The sequence below is a fragment of the Seriola lalandi genome, unplaced genomic scaffold (assembly GCF_002814215.2).
Source record: "Seriola lalandi dorsalis isolate HSWRI2012SDOR001 ecotype SW California unplaced genomic scaffold, Sedor1 jcf7180002054578, whole genome shotgun sequence".
Classification (NCBI taxonomy): Eukaryota; Metazoa; Chordata; class Actinopteri; order Carangiformes; family Carangidae; genus Seriola; species Seriola lalandi.
In genome coordinates, this window is record NW_019525131.1 from 1319628 (window position 1) to 1346030 (window position 26403).

General features: G+C 40.3%; 2 protein-coding genes across 4 annotated transcripts in view; one reads left to right on the plus strand and one right to left on the minus strand.

Annotated features, from left to right (window-relative positions):
- Positions 1-263: 263 nt before the first annotated feature.
- On the minus strand, positions 264-11117 carry LOC111663606 (short coiled-coil protein B-like). 2 transcript variants are annotated; one of them, XM_023417865.2, is made up of 4 exons: positions 10850-11117; positions 10159-10226; positions 8972-9052; positions 264-2566 (listed from the first exon to the last, which is right to left on the minus strand). In XM_023417865.2, exons 1-4 carry the CDS (start codon positions 11056-11058, stop codon positions 2424-2426), a joined length of 501 nt encoding a protein of 166 aa, XP_023273633.1. In that variant the 5' UTR covers positions 11059-11117; the 3' UTR covers positions 264-2423. The 2 variants fall into 2 exon arrangements, with proteins under 2 accessions (XP_023273633.1, XP_023273636.1); XM_023417868.2 differs by having other exon boundaries at positions 10948-11116.
- A 2687-nt stretch (positions 11118-13804) lies between these two features.
- setd7 (SET domain containing 7, histone lysine methyltransferase) overlaps positions 13805-26403 on the plus strand; it is a 14137-nt gene continuing 1538 nt past the window's right edge. Inside the window, exons 1-8 of one of the 2 annotated variants that reach the window (XM_023417839.2) lie at positions 13805-13945; positions 15191-15320; positions 19220-19421; positions 19614-19803; positions 21586-21667; positions 21764-21881; positions 24669-24826; positions 25026-25846. In XM_023417839.2, coding sequence (XP_023273607.1) covers positions 13906-13945; positions 15191-15320; positions 19220-19421; positions 19614-19803; positions 21586-21667; positions 21764-21881; positions 24669-24826; positions 25026-25161 — 1056 coding nt within the window. In that variant the 5' untranslated portion in view covers positions 13805-13905 and the 3' untranslated portion in view covers positions 25162-25846. Of the gene's footprint in view, positions 13946-15190; positions 15321-19219; positions 19422-19613; positions 19804-21585; positions 21668-21763; positions 21882-24668; positions 24827-25025; positions 25847-26403 lie in introns of those variants that run through there. The other variant, XM_023417838.2, reaches the window with a different exon arrangement.

Below are 26403 nucleotides of genomic sequence, written 5' to 3' on the forward strand. Positions count from 1 at the left end.
GCTAATGAAAATATGATCAATGCAGGTTGACTTATTAACACCATTCATGGTTGTAGAGATTCTTGTAGGTTGGGCCACTACCTGAGTAAGACCTGCTTTATAATCAAACAACAGATGGACATCTATGTCTCCTCATTCATTCTTTCCCTTTGATTCATCACCACCTGTATGTGCAGAATGCAAAGCAGCTCACTTGTCCTTGTGGGCACCCCTAGTGAAACTTTGAGCGTGTTAAAAATCAAACAGAGGATGAAATCAGGAAATGTCTCATCAAAAACAATCATCACTTTATTAAACCATGTCAAATGAGCAAAGAAAACACAATCACACATTAATAACATACAAATGCAACAGGTAGAGTTCATGGCTTAAACATTTACTCAGAAAATACACCATACGTCTGTGGCTGCTTCATTGAGGGACCAGTTTAACAGTGAACACATACACAAGATTATGAGTCCAGACCCACGTCATGGTCTCAGCTCTGAACCGTCACACTCACTGTTTAAATCTTTTACTCCAAACGGCAGGAAGCAGCAACAAATCGGCATTAACAAAAAAAAAAGTGACGTGCTGAAATGAAAAAGACTAAGTAGTTTCCTAATGAAGTAACAATAAAAACACAAAGTCCTTCATCAACTGAACCTATACTGACTAATGACAAACTAAAAGGCTTTTTGTTTCACAGTGGGGTTGTGCAGTGACAGACATGATCCCTTACCAGCTTCCCACCTGCAAACACTGAGAAGTTCAACATCAACATTTCAACTAGGGCTCAACAATATGCAAAAAAAATGAAATAAAAATCATAGAGAGTTCAGACAGTTTTCATTTTCACTGAAGAAAACAAAAATGATGATGTTGTGATTTATGCTCCTTTATATATGAAGAATCTGATCTGTAGACCAGGGTGTCTCCGTAACACCATCACACTTCATTCACGGTCTGACACATTTTACCTCTATCAGAAAAAACTGCAGCTGCTGTGATTTGAATATTGACCTGATAATATTTCCATTGATTGTTCAGCCCTTATTGCAACACTAAAAACCTGAACAGGGTGGTGGGGTGGAGAGGAAGAAGAACAGTTACATCATCCAAACTTTAATATACTGATTCAGTCCAGACCAAATATCACTATAATAATACAAACATATTATTGTATTTAATGATTCAGGTATAAGTGATGCAACCTCTAAACAGCAGCTCAGTTTTATTTGTCACAAGACAAGGATCAATGTACAGTAAGAAAAGCAGAGAGATGAAGGTCAGACTCTGCAGCGGGCAAAACTGCCAAAAAAAATGTATTAAACAATTAAATGTTTCAATATTATGAAAAATGTGGCATATGTTGGTAAATATTGTAAATTGATATTATCAAATATCAGCCTTAGCCTAATCACAGGGTCCAGACAAACCTGTCGACCAATGAACAACTGATAACAAGTCTGAAGTGTTAATGTTGCTCATAGATCAGTCTAATGTTAGTCAAGCTGTTTCATTAAATAATGACAGACTCATTTTAAAAGAAAAACATTCGAAACCTTACCCCAGACTAATTTAGGTCTAAGACCAATGTTACCGTGGAAACAATCAATGACACATGTGCTGACCTGTAGCACCCAACGAGTAACAGGAAAACATGGCTCATTTTTTGCAGTTTGTTAACATTGTTATGGAGAGAGCAAAGAGAAAGGGAAGAGTTTTTTTTTTTTGACTAAAGATCAGATTTGTCTTTTTATTGTTTTTTCAGTTGATTTGTGTCATTAACTGCTGCTCATGTATGGAAAACCTCCCTGTCGGCTAACAGTGAGCTGTCGGCCTATAGTGGTCTGATCTGTTCTATGATCAACACTAGGTGTTACTACTATAATATAATATAGATCGTGCTAACAGTAGTTCAAGCATCAGTCCAGTTTTAACCAACAACCACAGTTTACATATAATGTGCTTCAAAATACAAGAGCTTATACTCTTGTATACCACTTCACCACTGGAGGTTTGTAACTGGTGGAAGTGGGTATTGAGTTCAGGTTTTTTGTTGCTCAGAAGGAGTCCTCAGGGTCCTGGGACTGATTAAATATTTGCATACAGATGCAAGAAGGAGTTTTACAGTATTCACAGATCACAGAGTAAAGCGAAGCTTCTCTGCTGAATGCTGGGTCTTTGTTTTCAGACTGACTTTCCTTGATTAAAACAACAGGCTTAGTTGGGGATTTCTTTTGTTTTCTGAACACGTTTGATAAATGCAATATCCTCAAATGGAGGTCATGACAAACACCCACACAGACAGAACCAGGAACATGTTTCAGGCTTCAGCAGTAATTCAGGGTTCATGATGCTGATATCAGAGTCCAGTCTTCAGGCTGGATCAGGTGTTGGGTTCAGGTTAGGGGCTGAGGGCGGGCAGAGTGGGGGGTTTCTTACTTTCGTTTGGTCTTGGTGTCAGTGGTCTGGAAGACACTGGAGGCAGACATGAGGTTTTCAATGTACTGGCCCAGAACCTGGTTCTCCGACTTCAGTTTCAGGTTCTCCTCTTTGACAGCATCCACCCGGGCAGACAGGTCTGAGTGCGCACGCACAGACACACACACACACACGCACGCATGCACGCACACACACACACACACACACACACACACACACACACAGGTATTTAGTTTTATGGAGTGCAGTAAAGAGAAAACACTGTCTCAGGTCTCTGATTCAGGCATGGGTAATAAACATATTGGCAATTGGTCTCAGTTGTTCAGTCATGTCTAAATAGGATAAATATAATATTATTTTCATTACATCAAATTATTGATCATGTGTGTCTTAGTATTTCAGTGTAGATGCTGATCTTCCATAAATGATTCAAATGGACACTGTACAGAGACGCAGCTATGACATCAACCAGAGTCTAACTCCTCCAGATGAGCTGGACCTGCTGTCAGCCATGACTGCTCAAGTGTCACTGTTAAACTGAGCAGCAGATCCTGCAGTAAAATGATCTAACGAACTCTGTAAGTTTGACAAACGAAAGGCTACAAACTACAAAGGACCTCAGTTTGGCTACAATGGGGAAGTAAGTCATGTCTGTGAGGTTCTCAGTCCTCCAGGCCCTGGTCTCTCTCAGAGCTTTACAGAGGCAGCTGGACCTGGTTGAGGTTCTTGAAGATATTGCTACAAATGAAGCTGCAGTCTAAACACAGAAAGCTTTCCTTTTAGCATAACAATTGCAGTGACCATAATAGCATAACAACATTGACTGACTGATTGATCATATTTCCACCACTTGTCAGCAGACTGCCTCGTCACTGAGTTCCTGAATCAAACTGTCTATTAAGCGGGTGTTTACAGCTGCAGCTCATTGTCTCTAGATTTAGAGACTTGTTTTCAAACAGACTGGGTACAGACCTGGTTTAGGTCTGGACCATGTATGGATGCTGACCAGGGACTTTGAGCTACACCTCTTGTTACTGGCAGTCTACTGAGCCGCTCTGGTTTCCTGGCTGCTCGGGAAATGCAAGGAAGAGGAGGAGTACTGCCAATACACTGAGCCATGTGTAGCGTTAACGCCATAATTTAGAATTTACACTCGCTGAAATGGGGCACCAGTCCTCTGGGAGGACAACTAAATACTTTATTGATAAAATTTATCAATCTCATATCAAAAGCCATGACTTCAATGATTCAATGGATCTCCAGTCTCTACATCAAAAGAATACAACAGGACAACAACTGGGTGTAAATAAAGGAGTTTATTAACTAAACTACTATCTACAGAGTAAATGCAAGGTGTAATAATCATAAAGATGACAATAATAATGAAATGAGCAGTGTGATGAATTGGCAATGGTGGAAGAGAATATGTTATGGCTATACACTATGGCTATACAGCTAATGATACTACGTCTACGAATGAGATTTGATGGTTAAATATCACTATATTTTGACATCAACCTAGTCATGAACAGAGTGTTAAGACTGGCCTACTGTGAGTTGCGCTGTAGCTGAAGACCCTCAGCTGGAACCCAGGTGGCTGTGGTTGCCATGGTAACCCTGGAGATGCAGGATCTAGGTGGATTCTCCTGGAGGCCGTGTCCCGTTATCACGGTGACGGATTCTGCCGGTGTCTCAGTGATTCAGCTCTGGTGGAGTTTGTCTGTCTCAGGCACTCTTGATTTCTGGTTGGCTTCTCTGCAGGCGATCGTGCAGATGTGTTATCTGCCGGCGTCTCTTGCGGGTTGATGCGAAATAAACTCTGATGCTCTTCACTGTGGCTGGATAACTTTAGAGGACACTGACGTTGACCAGATGACTTATAAAAATAAAAGATTGCGCATGTAGACTAAAATAATGTTACTTGGAGTCTGTGGCAAAGAAATAATAAAGGACGTGAAAAGTGCAAAAATGACTAAGAGCCATGAGTTTGTGGCTAGCAGCTTAGAGCTAAGAGTTTACATGGCTACAGAGCCGGGCTTTGAGCTGGGACTCTGAGCTTTGAGAAAAGTTCTTAGCTTCAATTTTTTTGCATCATTTTTATAGCTTCAGATTTTTAGCCTGTAGTTTTTAGCTTTGTTTCTCCGGCATCTCGCTTCTTAGCATCTTGTCTTTTTGGCTTCTCCCAGTTTCTAGCAGTTTCTAGCTTTCTTTTCATCTGGCCATGTGTGAATTGTTCATGACTGTTTTATCCCCTGGGGGCTGGCGCATGTTTCAGAGGCGTCACCCGTCTTCTGTGTTTCCACTTGGAGAAGAGAGTAATTTTCCACTGAACGTTTGAATAATATAATTCTATAGTTTACTTATAAACTCGCACATCTGTCTTCCACCATGACCACAAAACATTAAATGAAATAACATATAAACCTAATGGCACTAATAATGATAGGTAGGAGTAATACGAGTGTTGACTTCATATTACATCCTTCAAACCTGGAAATAATCATAGTACAATTGGTTAAATGATCAAACAACAATATACACATTTCCTAAAGCTAATAGTCTATAAATGTGGATTACACAGCAGTTCTTTGACTGTAATAATAATAATATGGACATTCTGGATGTCATGTAGTGTGTGTGTGTGTAAAGGATACTGACAGTATGGTCACATGAAGGACATTGTCTTAAAGTCTACATGTTACATTTCAAACATTCTATGGGATAGAAGTTTGGGATTGAACTATTACATAGGAACATCTCATGAGTTACAGAACAGTTAGATATTTAATTTTACATTCTCCCTTTGATCTGTGTCTGTGAAGAGAGTTCTGCTGGTCACTACCCAGGATTGGAATGTGGGTTGTAGTTTATGACTCTTATCTAGAAAGGGACAGAGGAAGGGAGGTTGGTGTGTGTGTGTGTGTGCGTGTGTGTGTGTGTGTTTTCATGCATGGCACAGAGAGGCCAGGATTCACACCTCAGTGATAATCAGTCCTTTTGTTGTTACTTGTCCTATATAAGAAACAATCAAATATCATTAGACAAAGTCTTATTGTTACAAACTGGAGATTTTGCCTATATTCTCCAGTTGCCTGGTGTCCATTGGTTGATCATCTGGAACTGACCCTTTGACCTTTGGTCTGGTTCTGTGTCTCTCTGCCATGCTAAAAGCATGGACTGTTTGTGGGAGAGGGGTCCTTTGTCTCTGTTTCCTATCAATTTGATAGTTTGATGGTGGGAAGAGTCACAAAGTGTCAACTGTGGGTCCATAACTCTGCAAGTCCATACAATGAACTTCCTTAATGGCTTGTGACTGGTGTGATGTGTGTCTGTTTGTTAAACTCAGCTGGTTCTATGGCAGAATTAAACACTGTTGGGCAGCAAAAACTTATTATTATCTTATTTGGTAAGAATATTAGAGCTATTAGAGCTTATGAAAATGATGACAGACTGTTCATTCAACACTGCATTGTTTCTACACCTCACAGAGAGACCACCCCCTCACCACTTCTGCTTTCTTCAGTTGTTCTCAGTGAGCTGTCAAGCTGCTGCTTTTTTCTGATGTGTACATTATTGTGTGTGTGCATGTGTGTGTGTGTGTGTGTGTGTGTAAGTAAAACAAACAAACAGCAGAGGCCTTTTGTTTACTTTGTCAGGACAGAGATGTTGGGTAGGACCAGTGCTGTCTTTGTGATATTCAAATACTTTCATTAAAGCTGGAGTAGGTAATCCGGGAGATGTTAGCCTTAGTTAGCTACGTTTTTAAAGTATCCACTCCCACCCCTTCCCTTCAGGCATCCGTCCAAAGCACTTCTGGCAAGGGGCGAGGGTGAGGCAGAGGAGGTCGTGGGGGAGCAAGACCAGGTGCAGATGAGCAGGTATCTGTAGTAACAAACATTTTCTGATTTTTTTCTTACCAACACCACCAATACAAAATTCAATAAAGCTCTGTTTATTATAATAACTACTTATGTTTGTTATATATTGCAGCGCAGGTCAGAATTCGAGAAGTGGACTTGGAACAGTCGCATCACCTGCATGAGACGCTTGACCCAAGACTGATGTTTGATATCTTGCAAATGACATCAGCGGATGCACCTTCACAAGACCCTCCGATTACAGGTCATCCTACCCGATGCAATAGCAAGACTGATGACTGGTGACTTCATGACCAGACTTCACAGAACCAGTATACAGTCACCAAGCACTTTATTAGGTTCACCTTGTTGGTACCGGGTTGGACCCCCTTCTGCCTTCAGAACTGCCTTAATTCTTTGAGGCATAGCTTCAACAAGGTGCTGGAAACATTCCTCAGAGGTTTTGGTCCATATTGACATGATAGCATCACGCAGTTGCTGCAGATTTGTCGGCTGCACATCCATGATGTGAATCTCCCATTCCACTACATCCCAAAGGTGCTCTGTTGGCTTGAGATCTGGTGACTGTGGAGGCCATTTGAGTACAGTGAACTCACTGTCATGTTCATGAAACCAGTTTGAGATGATTTGAGCTTTGTGACATGGTGCATTAACCTGCTGGAAGTAGCCATCAGAGGATGGGTACACTGAGGTCAAAAAGGGATGGACATGGTCAGCAACTATATGCAGGTAGGCTGTGGCGTTTCAACAATGCTCAATTGGTACTGAGGGCCCCAAAGTGTGCCAAGAAAATATCCCCCACGCCATTACACCGCCAACACCAGCCTGAACCGTTGATACAAGGCAGGATGGATCCATGCTTTCATGTTATTTACACTAAATTCTGACCCTACCATCTGAATGTCGCAGCAGTAATCAAGACTGATCAGACCAGGAAAACGTTTTTCCAATCTTCTATTGTTCAATTTTGGTGAGCCTGTGTGAATTGTAGCCTCAGTTTCCTTTTCTTAGCTGACAGGAGTGGTCTTCTGCTGCCGTAGCCCATCTGCTTCAAGGTTCGACGTGTTGTGCAGTCAGAGGTGCTCTTCTGCATACTTCGGTTGTAATGAGGGGTTATTTGAGTTACTGTTGCCTTTCTATCAGCGCAAACCAGTCTGGCCATTCTCCTCTGACCTCTGGCATCAAAAAGGCATTTTCGCCTAGAGAACTGCCGCTCACTGGATATTTTCTCTTTTTCGGAAAATTTTCTGTAAACCCTATAGATGTTGTTTGTGAAAAATCCCACTAGATCAACAGTTTCTGAAATACTGACCCACTGCCAAACCGGTCATGCTGGATGATGTTACAAGCAGCATAACGTTCACCACGGCGTCTCCAGACTCTTTCATGTCTGTTATATGTGCTCAGAGTGAACCTACTCTCATCTGTGAAGAGAATGGGGTGCCAATGGCAGACCTGGCAATTCTGGTGTTCTCTGGTGAATGCAAATCGAGCTGCATGGTGCCGGGCTGTGAGCACAGGTCCCACTGGAGGACGTTGGGAGTTCATGCCACCCTCATGGAGTCTGTTTCTGTCAGTTTGGTCAGAAACATGCACACCAGTAGCCTGCTGGAGGTAATTTTGTAGGGCTAGTTGGTGCTATTCTACGGCCCTGTCAAGCTCTCTTCATGTAATGGCCGGTTTCCTGCTATCTCCTTCATGCTCTTGAGACTGTGCTGGGAGACACAGCAAACTTTCTTGTGACTGCACGTATGGATGTGCAATCCTGAAGGAGCTGGACTACCTGTGCAACCTGACTGGGCTGCAGGTACCACCTCATGCTACCAGTAGTGACACGGACACTAGCAAAACACAAAACTAGAGAAAGTCAGTCAAGAAGGATAAGGAGAGAGCAACTGTGTGTGGCAAACAGATGTAAAACCATTCCCTATTTGAGCGTTATCTTGCTTTTGCCTCTCCATTGCACCTGTTGTCACTTTCATTTGCACCAAAGCAGGTGAAATTGATTCACAATCATTTGTGCTTTCTAAATGGGCAGCCCAAATGAAATGATTGGTAAGTGTTTTTACAGCCCTGCCACTGTCACAGAGGACAGATTTTTTCTGTTTATTGTCAGAGCATTTCATTTATTCATTGTTATTGGGGTGATGAGATCATTTATAGAAACATAACCCAAAATGTTTCTAAAATAGCTTTAATGTTTTCTTCCCAACTTTTTTTTAAAAACTGTATAGTATTTATGGAACAGCTCACCTGAAGCCTGAATCTTGTTTCAGTCCTTCCCGTGTCTCCACTGTCACAGACTCAGCTTTTTTTCCACTGTTTCACCTGCTGTGGAGGCCAGTTCTTGTTTTGTTGCTTTGTTGGCATGGTTTGCAGTGTTCGGCAGTTCACTACTAGTTTTACTACATTTCCCAGCGGCATACAGCTAGTATAGTTATTATTAAAATCATAAGACGTTTCCATTAGTAAAGATGTTTTTCTACTAAAGGCCCAATCAAGAGAGAAAATCCGTGCTCATCAATCCAAAACCGGTCATCAATCTGGTCATCTGTTTGTATTGGGTAGGACTGACTGACTTTGTAGGTAAATAACTACACTGTGTGTGTGTGTGTGTGTGTGTGTGTGTGTGTGTGTGTGTGTGTGTGTGTGTGTGTGTGTCATACCCTCTAAAGTGTGCTGAAGCTCCAGCACCTGGTTAATGAGTCTTGTCTTCTCTTCCAGTTCAGCCTGGTTCTCCAAGTCACCTGCAGCCATGAAACAGACAGTCAGATTCTCAGATTGTTTCTGGCATGCCCCCCTTCAGTAAGGTGACCAGTCATCCCCGATTTCTAGGCACAGTCCCTGTTCTTGGTGGCCTGTCCCCGGTCAGAGATGTCCCCGGAAATGTCCCTGTTTTTAACTGTGAATTAAAAACCGGAAAGACAGGAAGCAAAGCAAACTCAGGGGTTGAACTTGGGTCAGAGACAGCTTTTCAGACCAGTTATGATTACTGATTCCTGTATAACATTACAACTACAGCAACTGTGGAGCTTAGCTGGTACTAGTACCTGTGAGTAAAATAAACAGATGACATTGGATAGTTCTTATAAGGCCATTTCTTTCATCCGGTGTTTTTACTTTGTTACAGTTGTTAGACTTTGAAGATGACCCTGTGAGTGTTGAGAATAGCAACCCTCACATTTAATATTGTATAACCTGGTTTAATCATCCATATCATACTGTGATGTGTTGTAAGAATATTTCTTTCTTCATTTTTTTATAAATGCTTTCAGATATGAAACAGACATTCTTCTAATAATCACTTTCTGCCTTGATCCTGTTTTACACTGTTCTTGATGTATTCTTGGTTTTCATCTCAGTCAATGTACTTGTGCAGGTGGCTGTTAGTTCACTTAATCCAAGAGGTTAGGTGGTGTAAAAGTGCAGGAAATCTGTTTTAAATCTCAATATATTTTTCTGAGGGAGAACATCCACCCCACCCCCCCACCAATTATGTAACTTCCCAGTTTGCTCCCCCATTTTAAAACATTACAAGTCGTCCGTCCATCTAAATCATTCCAAGTAACCCTGACAGTAACCCTGATAACCATGTACCAAATAACACCTGTGAAGATGTAGAGCACTCAAACTTATGACCAAACTTCGGTCCAAATGGGTTGAGGTCCTTCAAAAAGCCTGCAGGACCCCAGCCCCTGCCATCAAAGGCTCCCACTCCTCAGAAATCCCAATTTAACTCCTGTCTCCAACCATAGTTTATTACAGTACAATGATTACCATGGTGTGTGTGTGTGTGTGTGTCTCTGTGTGTGTGTGTGTGTGTGTGTGTGTGTGTGTGTGTGTTTGGTCTCACCATCGTCTGAGCTCATGGTGAAATACTGGTCTTCCTTTTTGGAATGCAGGGCTACAACTCTCAGGACACTGTATGATATAGGAAACATATATTAATATATATCATTTAATTTATGTTGTTCTAGCTTTGCAATACGAAACACGCCTAGTTGAACGTGACGTTACAACACTCCTCACTGCGTTAATTACATAACTGGAAATTCTAATATTTCATATGTTTAAGTGTCTTTGCCAAATCTCCTGTAAAGCTTCTGATTTAAATATACCGTGATGGGCGATAGCGACTAACGTGACATTCACTGATTTGAAAGGTAGAATCTAAAAAACGTGATTAAACTGCATTGTAGCCCATTATTTACAATAAACAACCTAACACCCTGTATATGATACACGAGTGCCAAAATAAAAATTAAAACAAAAAAAGATGTTTTTCTTTAATGGAGTTCTACATCACAAGCTCAACATTAAAGTGGTGCATCATGGCTGAGGTTAGATGTATCACAAACGATTAAAAATAAAATAAGGCGCTATTAAGCCAGAGCATAGCTAACAAGAGCTGAGCTCATTAGCACCACACAGAGAAATGTGATGTCAACTACAGTTAGCTTGTTAGTTAGCTGCATTAAAACGGGTGGAGGTAGAGGCCAGCTGGCAGAAAACACAAACCCCGAAAAAGGGCTGCTGATACCCACCAAGCTTTTAGCAACATTAGCCGGACGTTGTTTAGCTTCAGCTGCGGCACAAAGCCATGACCAGCAGAAGAACAATACTGTGACGTCAGAACACAAACCTTACGAACTGAAAAACAACTGCAGCTGCTGAAACGTTGACTCTCCACAGACAGTGTAAAGGGTTGTTTAATTTCCCACAGCTGTGTCCGGTGTGTCAAGGTAGCCACCATCAGGTCGATACACTGTACACCCGCCAGGTGGCGCAATGAACATTGCACTGCCTTCAAGCGATTATGGGAAATCATCTTCATCTTCATCTTCTTCTTCTTCTTTTTCTTTTTCTTCTTCTTCTTCTTCTTCTTCTTCTTCTTCTTCTTCTTTCGAGCAGACCACGTTTTAGGGCATTGCTGCCTCCGACTGGCGTAATAACGTCATTGCTACTTTAACCCTTTGAGATCTGTATCTTGGAGTAGGGTTTTGATATCTTGTGATAGAGATCTGTGGTTTCAGTATATTACATCCCTAGCTCTTTCTTTTTGAAGCACCCAGTCACCAAGCAGTGTTATAATAGTAAAGTTTGTAATTCCCAGTTTGCCTAATCCCATGAATACAATTCTCCTTCCCCCACCGGAGAGCGGAAAATGCATCAAGACATGTTAACAGACTCCAGGACTCAGCACCAAATTACTTGCTAGTCCGCAGTGTCCCAGCTTTAACCTTGTCAACTTGAGCTCATCTTCCCATGGCATCTTCATTCTTTTGCCAGGTTTAACTGATGGCTGTGTGTTGTATAGTTTCATTCCTCTGCTGACTGCATGCCACTCTTGCTATCAATGATGATTCAGTCGCTCACTGATGATGCTGTGACTCTCCATCCTGCCAAATGCCACATGCACATCTACACTATCCCTGCTTAATCTTGCCCTAGCTACCCAAAGGAAACCCGCATTACAACACTATCATTAAGATGTTCACATCTGTCTGGTGTAGCTCTGGCCCTATCTTTATTAAACTAAATCCCAATTCCTCTGAGTACTTTCTTACATAATTTATATAGCTACCCCTATTTATCCTAATACCACCCTTTTCAAATTCCCAACACACAGGGACTGATGGAAGAGCTGTTCCAAAGCCCTTTAAATTTCATCCAGTAATGTAGTGCTAATTTTGATCATCACATTCTCAGTGGAGTCCCTCCTGTTTCCACCAGCAGCTGGGAACAACGTTGTCCAGAATGCCTCAGTACACAGCCTCAGAGCCTTGGCCCGAACATCATCCAACTTAGTCATTACAGTTTTAGCCACTGACCCATATGCCAAGAACCCATTGTCAAAAATTGCTCTTATCATAGCCTTATGAATCATCAGCATAAGACTCCTATCTGCCCCAGAGGAACATTCTGCATCTCATAATATTTATGACGTTCTCACACTTACTATTTTTCCACGCATGCTCTTTATGTCAATCATACACCTGCTTTTTCTGTTTGAAGGCATAGTCTGCCTGCAAACAGGCAGGCTGCAATACTTGCAGTTAGACTTCATGTTACACCCACTTCATGTTATATCGTACAGCTGTGCCTCCCCGTCCACTGTGAAATGCACAGTTGTATGACGTAACATGAAGTGGGCATAACTGCAAGTATTGCAGCCTGCCCGTCTAGTCCGAATAGAAAAAGCAAAAACAACGTGGGGAAAGCAAACACGATGTGGCAAAAGCAAAAGCATTTGGTAAAAGCACAAACAATACGGTAAAAGCAATAGGTAAAAGCAAAAACAATATGATAAAAGCAAAAAGAAATATGATAAAAGAAAAAACAACATAATAAAAGCAAAAACAATACAGTCAAACCAAAAGCAATAGGTAAAAGCAATAATTAAAAGCAAAAGCAGTAGGTAAAAACATTTTTTAATTGTTTTATTTATTTCTCTATATTTCCATATTTATTTATTTATTTATTTATTATTTTATTCATTCCTGTTTAAATTTCCACATTTCTTATTATTTTACAGATTTATTATTTTTTATGGCATTCCTATGACTCCATAACTGTGATGTGTTGTAAGATTATTTAATTTATATACATTATTTGTCTAGTTTGAGCTTGAAGATGGTCTCGTAGCCTGCAACCTACTATCATTTTAGATACATTATGTTTTTATAAATATTTTCAAATTTGAAACAGACATTCTTTTAATAATCACTTCCTGTCCTGATACTGTTATAAACTGTTCTTGAAGCATTCTTGGTTTTCACACCTCAGTCTAACTAATCAAGACTAGTGCAGGGGGCGGTTACTTAACTTAATCCAAGAGGTAATGTGGTGTAAAAGTGCAGGAAATCTGTTTTAAATCACAGTATTTTTTATCTGGGGGAGAACCTCAACAACCCCCACCAATTATGTAACTTCCGGGTTTGCTCCCCCATTTTAAAACATAACCGGGCAACAGAACAGTTACCATAACCATGTATCAAAACTTCTGTGATGATGTAAAATACTTAAACTTATGACCACATTTCCGTGCAAGTGGGATGGGGCCCTTTAAAAAGACTAAGGCTCCCCTTCCTCAGAAATCCCAATTCAACCCCTGATGGTTCATATACCTTATGCCAGTGCTTACTGAATGCCAAATCTGGGCCAAATGCTTCGCCCTGTGAGATGTGTCTTTGCATTCTGGGAAAGTGGTCTCAGACTTTAGGACTCTACTGTTTATAATATCAACATACTGACAGACTTGGGATCTGGGATGGATATATGTCTACAATATAAGTCTAAACATGTATTTGTATGGGTGAGACATATATGTCACATGAATTTTTTCCCATTTCTAAAAGGCTTTTTATAATTTTTTACATATGTTTTTGTTTTATATGTTCATGTATTTCATATTAGAAACTCATATCTGTACATATGTTACATTAGTGTCTGGGATGGGCAGTCTGAGTCTGATCTGAGCTTGAATCTACAGTGAAAACTGCTGTGTTAGAGGCTTGATCGATGTCACATGCCGTAAGGCGGCTCTGACGCTCCTCCGTGAAGGGAGATCAGTCGGGCTGTGGTGTGGTCGTCCAGCAGCATGGAAAGCGATGATGAAAACATAGAAGAGGTTGTGGAAGGTGAGCAACATCTTTCTGTTACTGTATTTCTGTGTATACGGTGATAGGTGGACTAGGTGCTGTTTGAGGTACAGATATCAGGTTTTCGTAAATCTCCATGAGTCAGTCTCGCCGTAGGCCAACAGGGTAACCTGGAACGCCACGGACTTTATTTAAGTAGGAAACCCGCCTGACAGGCGCCTGGGCGCGGTGCGGGTGATGTCTGAGTCTCGCTGCCCGCGTGGCTGCATGGAGTGTTACTCGTTCAGGTAGTGACTGCTGGTCCAGGGTTTCTGTCTTCATGGGCCAGTTTACAAAACTGGTTCAAAGTCAGAACTGGAACTGTCTTGAAATAAACAGTAGTCCACAGCTCCATTACTTGTCAAAGTATGGATCCCCATGGTCAAATATTACTCTGATACAAGTGAAAGTTCAGTGAGATTTTTACTTGAGTTAATGCAGTACATGATTTTAAAAATAGTGAAGTATTCAAAAGTAGCCTACATTTTTTATGTCAACCCATTGTTGTATTGTTCCACATTTACAGTACCTAATGACTCTGAAACAACCTACTGACTGATTGACTGAATGTAGAACCTTTACAATAAACAGACTGTAGAATATGATACAAAGCCAAGAGAAATGGCCACAAAAACACGATTGAATCAACAAAAGTAGCCCTTGTTGTTTTCATATTTTTGTTCTTTAGTCAGTGAAGATTGGTCGTGTTGAAAACAGCAAACATTTCAAACTAAATTAATCTTTCTTTATTTGTAAACCTTCAAACAGACTTCAGATCAGACCATGGTCTCAGGTGAAGGATCTTCTGCGTTAGGTCACTGACACGTTCAAACATGACTGACGGTGGAAGAGGCTGTGATTAGTTTTTTCCATTGTGATGAACACAGTGTATGGTCTATCAAATTATCTAAGTAAAAGAAAATTAATTTACTGACCAAAAGCTCTGCTTCAAAGTAAGAGTACTTCATAGAAATGTAGAGCAAGAAGTACAATATCTGTCTTTAGGTGTAATGGAATAAAAGTCAGAAGTTTACAAAAAATACTCAAGTAAAGTACAGATACTTGAAACATATACTTAAGTACAGTACTCAAGTAAATGTACTTTGTTACTGTCCACCCCTGGAAATAAATGTGTCTTTTCCATAGTTAAAGGAGAGTGAGTATTGGTTCTGTGGAGTCAGCTGTGAGGAGCCGTGAATGTATTCACTTGACTGAAATCACCAGACAAACTCTTTGCATGTTCAGGTCCACTGGATGAAGATGGTCAGCCCCATGGTTTCTGCACAGTGACCTACTCCTCCAGTGATCGCTTTGAAGGACACTTCACCCATGGAGAGAAGAATGGAAAGGGCAAGTTCTTCTTCTTTGATGGAAGGTAAAGATCACACAGAAGAAATGTAAAAGGTGAAGAGTTGTCTCAACACTTGTGGGGACAACAACTTTTTAATACTGACATATGCTAACATATAACATCTGTATTTACATGTAAATAAAAACTAAACACAGGAACAGATCAAAGACTGAAAGTAAACTTTAGAAAATCACATGTTAACAGGAAAGAGAGAGAAAAAAACCCAATATTTTTTCATCCAACATCATAATGTTTATATTCAGTAGATCTACCACTGTTGCAGTTCCTCCTTTACACTTGATTTCAACAATAAAATGCTGCTACTTCAGTGATGCATCAGTATTAATGATCTAATAATATAAGGCTGGTGACATAAGCTTGCTAGCAGGTTTTCATTTAATTCATCTTAGCTGCTTGCTGGTTAGTTTATTACCTATTACTGATGCTCTGATGTCTCTGTTTTGGAGGAATGATGTCTACAAAGTACAAAACCTGTTGTCATGGACAGCATTATAGACCCTCTGATGAAAATCGAGTGTTTAATATTGTTAATGTCCATATCATGTTTTCATATAATACCAGACATATGATGAGTGAAATAATCAGTCAACACCATGAGTATTTCCACATTGAACTTGAAAGAGATGCCTGTAAAACTGTTGACAGGACACCTCCGGCTGTAAACTCAGTCAATTATTAATCTTTGTATTGTATATTTTTAAGCCATGGACTTTTCAGTCCATGGCTTAAAAATATCCAAAGCCAACAAAAAGCCCAGAAAAGTTTTTTTTTTTTTGTTTTCTGGATGACGTCACCGCTGTTTACGTGCACTCTGTGCAGTCGAGCTGCGTCTCGGGAACGAAGATGCATGCTAGGTTGATGCAAATGCCGTACAGATTTACAAAAGTTACTTGGATAACTGAATTAACGACATAAAAGTGAGCAAGATATTTTGATTTTGTGATTTTGCGTGGCAGTTATTGGTCACTTGTCAGCCTTTGTTCTGAAATGTAATTGTTTTTTAATCTATTTATTAGCTGATATATTAGCCACGTGACTGGCTGGATTCACTGATATGACACTTTTCTTCAGTGAATTTTAATTTGGTAATTTATTCTCCTGATGAGTTCTGTGAACTGTGAGCCAGAGGTGTCTCATCCTGACTGAAGTTCACCAGCCTGTCTTCCGCTCACAACAACCATTCATTTAGTTTATGGCATAAACTGTCTCAGTGTGGTAAAATTATGACTCTGACTTCACATCCAATGAGTTGGCGGTGGAGGCCTGAGATGGTACATTCATAAAGCATGGAAGCATGTTCTGCAAAATGATGACATCAGTATTAGATTAGGACTGCTGACAGGAAAAAGAGCTGACATGTCTGTCTGTGTTAGCTTTAACACGTCAAGTGATTACAGTAGATGATCTGAAGCTATAGGCCTCACCAATAATGAATGACAGTGTTGTGCATGAACGTGTGTTCACTGAATGTGCTCATGTTTGGGATTAACTGAATGTATCTATTTGCAACTATGAATGGGAGCCATGTTCACTCTGACATTCATTGATGCTCATGTACCAGAAGGTGGCAGTAATGCACCAAAAATTAAAAAAAAAAACATAGAAAAGAAGAACTGGCTTTACAGCAGCACTTGAGGACTTACACCGAACTGAACTCATAGCATATCTTTCAGCTAGTGACTGTAATGAAGGGGAGTTGCAGCCTTTACAGCCTGTGATCTGCTCTGTATTTCTGAACTGCTGTATAATGTGGCTCATGCAGGCTTAATTATTTCCAGATGCTTAATCCAGCTGCAGGTCTGGCAAGTTAGTCCAGACATCCCTCTCCCCAGCGTTTCCAGCCTGTCCAGAGGCCTGTACTACGAAGCAAGTTCAACATTCCCAGGATAACTTTTAGTTATCTGGGTTAACTCAACCTAACACTGACCATCCTGGAATAAAAAGAACTATAACTATAAAGAAATACTACTATTTCTAAATATAACTGTATTGTAAATAAGTGCATGTATTATCATTAAGTGTCTTACTGAGTATTTCCGCTTGTTTGTCTGATGATGAACTTATGAACATGTGAAGCAGATGAAACAGTTAAAGTTAATGTCAGACTGTTTCCGTTGCAGAGAGGAGAGAAAGAAAAGAGGAAAGAAGTAATTGAAGTCTAATGAGTCAGTCTGACTGAAATGAAAAGAATTTCAAAATTATAAATCAAATTCTTAATCATTGGAAAATTTACGCATTGAGTGGATCATTGTTCTAATCAAAGACATTAGATGTTTAGTTTTTATTTCCAGCTTGAGTCTCCTCATGTTATTCTGAGCTGAAGTGATGAAGAAGAGAGTAAAAGCATCAATACTGTCAGGAATCCTGTTGGATTAGATCAAATATTTGTTTGGTTCAAATGAAGCTCTAATAGTTATTATGTAGTTGATTAGTGATAAACTCTCCTCTGTTAGAAGCTCTGTTTTAAAATCAGAGTGGACACATGCTGGTTTGGAACAGCAAAACAATTCCACTGATTTATGTAAATATCTGTTTCTTGTTATTATTGAGACTTTTATTGTACGCTTTTGTTCCTGTCAGGGTCCTGTAGAAAGGATGACCCAGTTTTCCAGGTATCTGGTTCGTCAGTAGTTTGGCTGTTGACAAGTTTTCATCTGATCCTCTGAAGCTAAGCGGTGTTAGTTACCATGATGTAAAAAGTGAACCTCTGTTGTAGAAATGAAAATCCAGAGTTAAACCTTTAGTTACCTTGATAATCTCAAATCCTGCTTCGCAGTACAGGCCTCTGGACCCTGACGCGTTCCCAGGCCAGATTGGAACACCCATTGGTGATTTCATGACCAAGGGTTCGCAGAGTTTTTCTCACCACTGTAAATCAATTGCTATCGATTTTTTTTTTTTTTTTTTTTTTTTACAATTTTTAAAAAAATGTATATTATGAGCATGTTCTGGGTCTACCTTGGGGGTCTCCTGCCAGATGAACCCAGAAAACCTCCAAAGGAACCCTAACCCTACCAGTTGAATCTTAAAGTACTCTTACTCTTCTGTCAAAATGTACTACTTTAATCACAGAATATTAGGACTTTATCTTCAAAATATTTTAAATTTTTTCTCAAAATGTTTTCACTCCTCTCTCCTGATGTTCTTACTTTTTTATAGAAATTTTTGTTAAACTTTCTCCTCAAACTCTCAAGGCTCTATTTTAACGATCCAAAGTGTATGGTCTAAAGTGTGTGGTGCAAGTGCATTTAGGCCATGTCCACATCCACTTTTGCTATTATAATGGCAGAAAGAACATTTGCCTCTTGAGGCAGATGGTTCAAAAGAGCTGCTGTGTTTCACACAGAATTAGATTCTATTTGTGGTGAGCTGATTACATATTGTGACTGACCAATGAGTCCAGTACTTACTTGATAATGAGCCTTTAAAATAACAGTGAAATACTGAACCACTGACTTCAGACCAGGTTTTTGCTGGTCAGCCACTTTCTGCCGACTAAAGATAGCAATATGTCAACAATGCTCCTGACCACACCTCATTTTAAGACCAACACGCCCATGGGCACACAAATGGATGGAGAAGTGTATTAGCTATTTAGACAACGTGGGCGCTGGACGGGAGAATGACAACTGCATCGGTCTGAAACTAGCAAAGACACTTGTGTTGCGCTTTATGCGGGGTGTAAGACAGGACCCTCTGACTTTTTTCTAACAATGTCCCTATTACTCTGTTTTATAGAACATCTGTAATATTTTATTACAGTTTCAAGATCAGAACATGAAGTTAAACATATTTAATGCATTGAGAGCTCAGCACCACTGAACACTAATAACTCCATCCTACATATCTGACGATGCTCAACATGATACTGCAGCTGTCTTCTTTCTGTCCCCTCTCCACAGCACCCTGGAGGGTTTTTACGTAGATGATACTCTGCAGGGCCATGGGGTGTACACATATGAAGACGACAGCGTCCTCCATGGGATGTATGTGGATGGGGAGCTCAATGGGCATGCTCAGGAGTTTGATGGAGAGGGCCACCTGGTGTTCAAGGGCCAGTATAAAGACAACAACCGCTGTGGGGAGTGCTGGGTGTACTACCCTGTGAGTCAGCTCACTGCCCATGGTCACATGTGGAGACTTCACTCAGTTACATCAGTTCAAGCACTTCTCTGGCCATATTTATGAAATGTTGTTTAGCCTCCTTTAAGATACACAACACAGAAGGAAAGTAACTGAATGATCTTTGTTAACTGTGATAATTGTGCATGTTGGTGTGTACTGTGGTGCGTCTAGGATGGGGGCTGTGTGTTTGGGGAGGTGAATGAGGATGGAGAGATGACCGGTGACTCTGTAGCGTATGTCTACCCAGACGGACACACAGCTCTCTCTGGGAGCTTTGTCGACGGGGAGCTGATTGAAGCTCGTCTCGCCACCCTGATTTCCAACGAGAGTGGAAGGCAGCGCTTCGAAGTCACACAAAACAGTGAGTACACATGTCGTCTTCAGTCAGTGCCAGTGTTAGGTGAAGCTATAGGTGTCTGTTTTTGGTTCTGCTCTACATTGTCCTCTTTGTTTTTCAACACTGATTTTGCAGACTTGAACTACAGACTTTACCCATTTTAATCCATGTACTCTTTCAATGTTTTTTGAAAGGTTTTCTGATGAAGAGTGCCATTAGATTAAATAATTTTTTCCTTACCAGTCCAGGAAATTCCAGGGATTATTGATCAGCAGTCAAGCCAATCAGGAGTTATCAGTGTAGATATTTAAATCACATGATATAATAACTTTGTACTTAAGCACAACTGAAAAGTTAAAGTCTCACAGGAAACTGGCAATCATACATGCAACAGCTGTGTAGTCCACATTGTCAGAGCATTTAACTTGAGCAGCTTAATGTTCAATTTAAAAACACAGGGAAAAATAGAGTCTCACCATTGTATACTGTATTTATTGACACCACATACTGGTGGTTCTTTAAAGCTCCATATTTTCCTCTTCCCTTGTATTTTGTGTTGATCCATGAGAAGATATACTTGAGGTTTAAGAACCAAAAACCATCTCAATGTAGTTTTACATCTCCTCTGTTAGGCTTCTGGAGCTCTAGTAACATATGAATTTTATATGCCATGGAGCTTTGAGCCACACACTCTTCATCATACAGTGAAAGAATGGGCTGTGTCTGAATTAACCCCCATATGCAGCATATTGCACTATAACCACTTCTACTGTTGCACATCATTTATTGTTGTATCTGTAGTATGAATGTAATTCTTCACCTGTGTTAGATGTGTGAATTACTGTCATGTTCAATTTGTATTTGTAATTTGTATAGTATCAAATCACGTCACACGCCTCAAGCGGCTGGATTATTGTTATTATTATTGAGTGTTGTAGTGGCTGATCTGGATCCTGTAGCTCCAGATCAGAGATACCAGAATGAGGAAACAGAGAGATACAGAGAGGAGAGCCACAAACTATGCTCAGCTGATAGCTGAAGGCTCTTCCTCCTGGACCCAGACTTGGAGCTGGTTCCACAGTAGAGGAGCCTGATAGCTGAAGGTTCTGCCTCCTATTCTAATCTTAGAAACTCTAGTAACCACAGTAGACCTGTGTAGGGCAGAGTGTTCTGTTCGGATAATAGGGTACTATGAGCTCTTTAAGATACAAAGGTGTCTGACTTAATGACTGAATGCCCTTGTAGGTGAGGAGGAGGATTTTATTCTCTATGAAATCCAGTGCCAGAGAAGCCAACATAGGAGAGATGTGATCTCTTTTCCTAGTTCCTGTCAGAACTCCCCCTGCAGCATTTTGGATCAGCTGGAGGTTTTTCACTGAGTCATTAGGACATCCTGATAATAAAGAATTACAGTATTCCAGTCTGGAGGTAACAAATGCATGGACTAGTTTTTCAGCTTCCTTTGGAGACAGGATGTTTCTGATTTTCATAATGTTGTGCAGGTGGAAGAAGGCTGTCCTAGAGACTTGTTTATAAGTAAAAGACATGTCCTGGTCAAAATGACCCCAATGTTTCTTGATTTAGCACTGGAGGCCAAGGTAATGCCATCCGGAGTAAGTATATTATCAGATAATGTGTTTCTGAGGGTTTTAGGGCCGAGTACCATTTCTTCAGATGTGCTGGAAACTGCATGAGTCAGAGTGTAGTCATGTTTGTTTATATTGTTCTGATTCGTTTATTGTGTTTAATGGTTGGAGGGATTTATGGAAACAACTGGACTTTAAAATGATCTTCTCTGTCTTTAAGGTCCTGTTTACTCGTATGACAAGTCCACATCCACGTGTATGGCCACTCACGCTCTGCTTCCTGACCCATATGAGAACCAAAGGTGGGTCAGCTGTATACATGATTCCCCTACAATGCGATCCTGGAGCCACTTCAGGGCTGTTCATCATACTGTCATTGTATTGTTTGTGTTTGTCAGGGTATTTGTGGCGGACTCCACGATTAAAGGAGCAGGTCAGGGTTTGTTTGCTAAGACAGATGCTGAAACGGACACTGTGATGGCTTTTTATAACGGAGTACGCATCACTCACTCTGAGGTATGACACACGTTTTTTCATCTAGTTGTTATACCCCAGAGGGCACCTCTGCAGTATGTGGAAAGATTGTGGAGGAGCTAAACTAATTTGAAAAAATAAATTCAAATTAGTATATCTGAATAAAAAAAAATACCCTTCTTTTAAACGCAAAGTATGTCACTCAATCAAAAGAATAACAAAAGGCGGCGTTGGGTGAAATAGCGTGGGATTGTGGGAGTTGTTGTCTTCACCACCATTACGGTGAGCTCCTCTCGGTTTGGATTCCTTCAGTGTCAGTGATTCAGGAAATCAAACAGATCTGGTGATTCAAACCATTAAAAACACTGAATAAAGCAGTTTCACATTAAAAGTGTCACACTGATGCTGTACGGAGGACAGAGACGCCAGGGAAGAGTTGGAGCTGAGATTGATGCTAACCTTTGTTTTGATTGTTTCTCTGATAACTTATGACCCAGAGGTTCAGCCGATTTTTACCAGCAGCTGAATTATCTACAGAGATGTCCTCCTCTCCATAACAAACAGACCAGGGGATTAAAACCAGTAGAAACACCTATAAATCAGTCCCTCCAGAAAGTTGCAGTGTCTTGATCGCAATAATTAACGTAAATTGAATTTACTATATTCATTATCACCATCATCATGACTGAGTTGAGGCCCGTGCACATTTTCCCTTGTTTAGTCTTAGTTTGTTGTGATACTGACTGAAATGATAAAGTTGCGACACGCAACTTTTTGAGCTGTATTGCTTATATGTCACTATAAGAGAAATAACACAAATTAGTAGTAATTGTTCTTAGGAGGCAGGGGGCAACGAGCCCGTACACACATAAAAAGCTCCATGCAATTCATAAATTCATGAGGTTATTATAAAGATCAGCTCTTTGTGTGATTAAGATTTCCTTATAATATTTTTGAAGACTGTCACCACCTGCACTGCACTGGATTTATTCTCGCTGGTACAATTTGCCTTTGAATTTTAATGAATTATACAAAAAGATCATTGCAATTTTTAAGAAAAGCTGCTGCAAAATCAGATATTTTAGCCAGCAACAATACCAATAAAAGCCCGCCAAATTCCTGGAGGGAGTGCATTAAGCAGGTTCACTTTAAAAATCAGTGTTTCACTGATCCACAGGACATGTGTCCCATGTCTCCAGCAGCTAGGAGCTGAGCTGTCTAACATTTACTCTGATAACTTAAAATATAAAATTTATAGTTGAAAACTACCAAGGTGTAAAAAGTGTATGTATCTTAAATGTTGAGCTTCTGTCAGACCAACACAACACTGACACATGGTCCTAGAGGATATTATGTAATTGAAAGGCGGCCAATGCAGTGTTACCATGATTAAAATCACAGATTTCTCTAATTTGAGAATTTATGAAAACATTTGGGATAATGTAAGAAAAAAACTCAACAACATATAGAACATACAGTGCTGTGAAAAAGTATTTCCCCCCTTACAGATTTCTTTTTGCTTTTTTGTCACACTTACATGTTTCAGATCATCAAACAAATTTTTAATATCAGACAAAGATAACCTGAGAAAATACAAAATGCAGTTTTTAAATGATGATTTCATTTATTACGGGAAAAAAGCTATCCAAACCAACCTGGCCCTATGTGAAAAAGTAATTTCCCCCTAAACCCAGTTGTGCCACCCTTGGCAATCTAGTGTTTGCGATAACTGGCAATGAGTCTTTCACATCGCTGTGGAGGAATTTTGGCCCACTCTTCTTTGCAGAATTGTTTAATTCAGCCACATTGGAGGGTTTTCGAGCCATTTTGCCATTTTTACTGACCTTAACTGAGGCAAGTGAGGCCTGCAGTGCTTTAGATGTTGTTCTGGGTTCTTTTGTGACCTCCTGGATGAATTGTCGATGCGCTCTTGGAGTAATTTTGGTATGCTGGCCACTCCTGGGAAGGTTCACCATTGTTCCATGTTTTCTCCATTTGTGGATAATGGCTCTCACTGTGGTTCGCTGGAGTCCCAAAGCCTTAGAAATGGCTTTGTAATCCTTTCCAGACTGATAGATGTCAATGACTTTGTTTCTCATCCGTTCTTGAATTTCTGTGGATCGGGGCATGATGTGTTGCTTTTTGAGATCTTTTAGCTTACTTCACGTTTTCAGACAGGTTCTATTTAAGTGATTTCTTGATTCTACAGGTCTGGCAGTAATCAGGCCTGGGTGGAGTAGTGAAATTGAACTCAGCTTTCCAAAAAATGTGGTTAATCACAGTTAATTCATGATTTAATAAGGGGGGGCAATTACATTTTCTCATAGGGCCAGGTTGGTTTGGATAGCTTTTTTCCCTTAATAAATGAAATCATCATTTAAAAACTGCTTTTTGTATTTACTCAGGTTATCTTTGTCTGATATTAAAATTGTTTGATGATCTGAAACATTTAAGTGTGACAAAAAAGCAAAAAGAAAAGAAATCTGTAAAGGGGCCAGTCCCAGCCTGGTCAGATGCGTACATGAACTGATGAAGCCTCTTGGATGAGAGGTGAAACGTCTTCCCAGACAAATAATCAAGTCCAGTTGTTTTTTCGATTTAAAACTCCTTTAGGATACTATGACCTGGACAAATGAGAATATGCACAGGCCCAAAGGGGCACATACTTTTTCGCAGCACTGTAGGTCTAGTTGTTTTTAGACATTTTAAAGTGGAAAAGTTACAGATTATAACTTTAGGTCAGTTGGAACACCTGAACACCACCTGTTTGGTGTTCAGGTGTTTGTATTGATTAAAGCATGTGTCTGTCTGTCATGGCTACATCCTCAGGTAGACAGCAGAGACTGGGCCCTGAATGGAAACACGATCTCACTGGACAAGGACACTGTGATCGACGTCCCTGAGCCTTTTGACCACACAGAGAGATACTGTGCCTCTCTGGCCCACAAGGCAAACCACTCCTTCACCCCCAACTGCAAATATGATCCGTGAGTACAGATGGAAGAGAGTCAGACATTTTCAAAATAAGAGTCAAAAGTTTGTGATTCAAAGTTAGTTCTTGATCAGGTTCATGTAGTGTCTGTTCTTAGGCTTTCATTCACATCACACATGCAGTTTATTATTTCTCATGTGTCAATCTTGGCTGGATGGCTTGTGCTAACTTTGCCCTCTTGACTTCTGTTGTAGAGATTTGGGGAAACAAGGACTCACACATAACAGTGTATATAAAGGCAACCAGTGTGGGCCTCCAGCTGCTTTCAGGATAAACATGATTGTTATGAATCATTTCAAACACCTGTCTTTGAGTGTAGACCTAAAGTAAACACAGGAAGTAGATGTCTGTGATGGCCACTACAGCTAACACTGCAGAGGGATCTGCATACAGGTGACAATGGAAAGGAAAAACCTGAATAAATAGGTGGAGAGACATAGCAAATTCAGATGTACACAGGTAAAGCGCATGCTACAATTAATCCGTTAACATCCCATCATGCTCTGGGGCAGGTATAAAAATGCTGAACAGGCCCAGTTGATTCTGATTCTGTATCAAGAATAAAAGATCTGAGTGACTCTGAAGAGGGTTCATCGTTGGAGCTTCAGTCACATTCAACTGGCTGCTGTTTCCATAGCAACAGAGATAAAGTGACATCTGCATCTATGGGACAGACGTCAGTAAACAGGGTTGGACATTTGATGACAGTGATTCTCGTGCATTAGTGAAGAAGAACAGATGAGCAGCTCTTCCTCAGGTGACTGAGAATATGAATATGATGATATATATGAGTCAACAACAGTCATCCACAGTCACACAGAGGGATGTTATAGTAGAGCTGCAGTGATAGACCCTCATTACAGAGATGATTCCACATGTGAGAGTTTAGGTGCCAAAACCAGAGACACTGTTCTACAGAGATGTGGAAAACAGTGATGTGGTCAGATGAGTCGTCCTTCCTTCCTCCATGTTCTCATCAGATGGGTGGGTTCATGTGTGGCGAACACAAATAGAACAGTACAGGTCTGAATGCTGGACCCCGAGACAGGGCTCTCCACTACCATCACACACCACATGAGGGAATGTGTTTATGTAGAATGGTTCATCCTCCAGTAGAGTTCAGAGTTTTCTCTCAGCTACCATTGTAATTTCAGCTGATAGTGGGTCTAGGAATATCACAAAGTCCATACTACTGGGTAACTACTGAGTACTCATGTAGTAATAACTACCGAGTACTCGTGATATAAAAGTAGTGACTACTGAGTCCTCGTGTAATATTGTAGTAATGACTACTGAGTACTTGTGTAACAATGTAGTAATAACTACTGAGTACTCGTGATAATGTAGTAATAACTACTGAGTACTCATGATAATGTATTAATAACTGAGTACTCATGTAATGTCATGCAACAATGTAATAATAACTACTGAGTACTCATGTAATAATGTAGTAATGACTACTCAGTCATTGTGTATTAACAAAAATAACTACTGAGTCCTCATGTAGTAAGAGAAATAACTACTGAGTCCTCATGTAATAATGCAGTAATAACTAGTGAATATTCATGATAA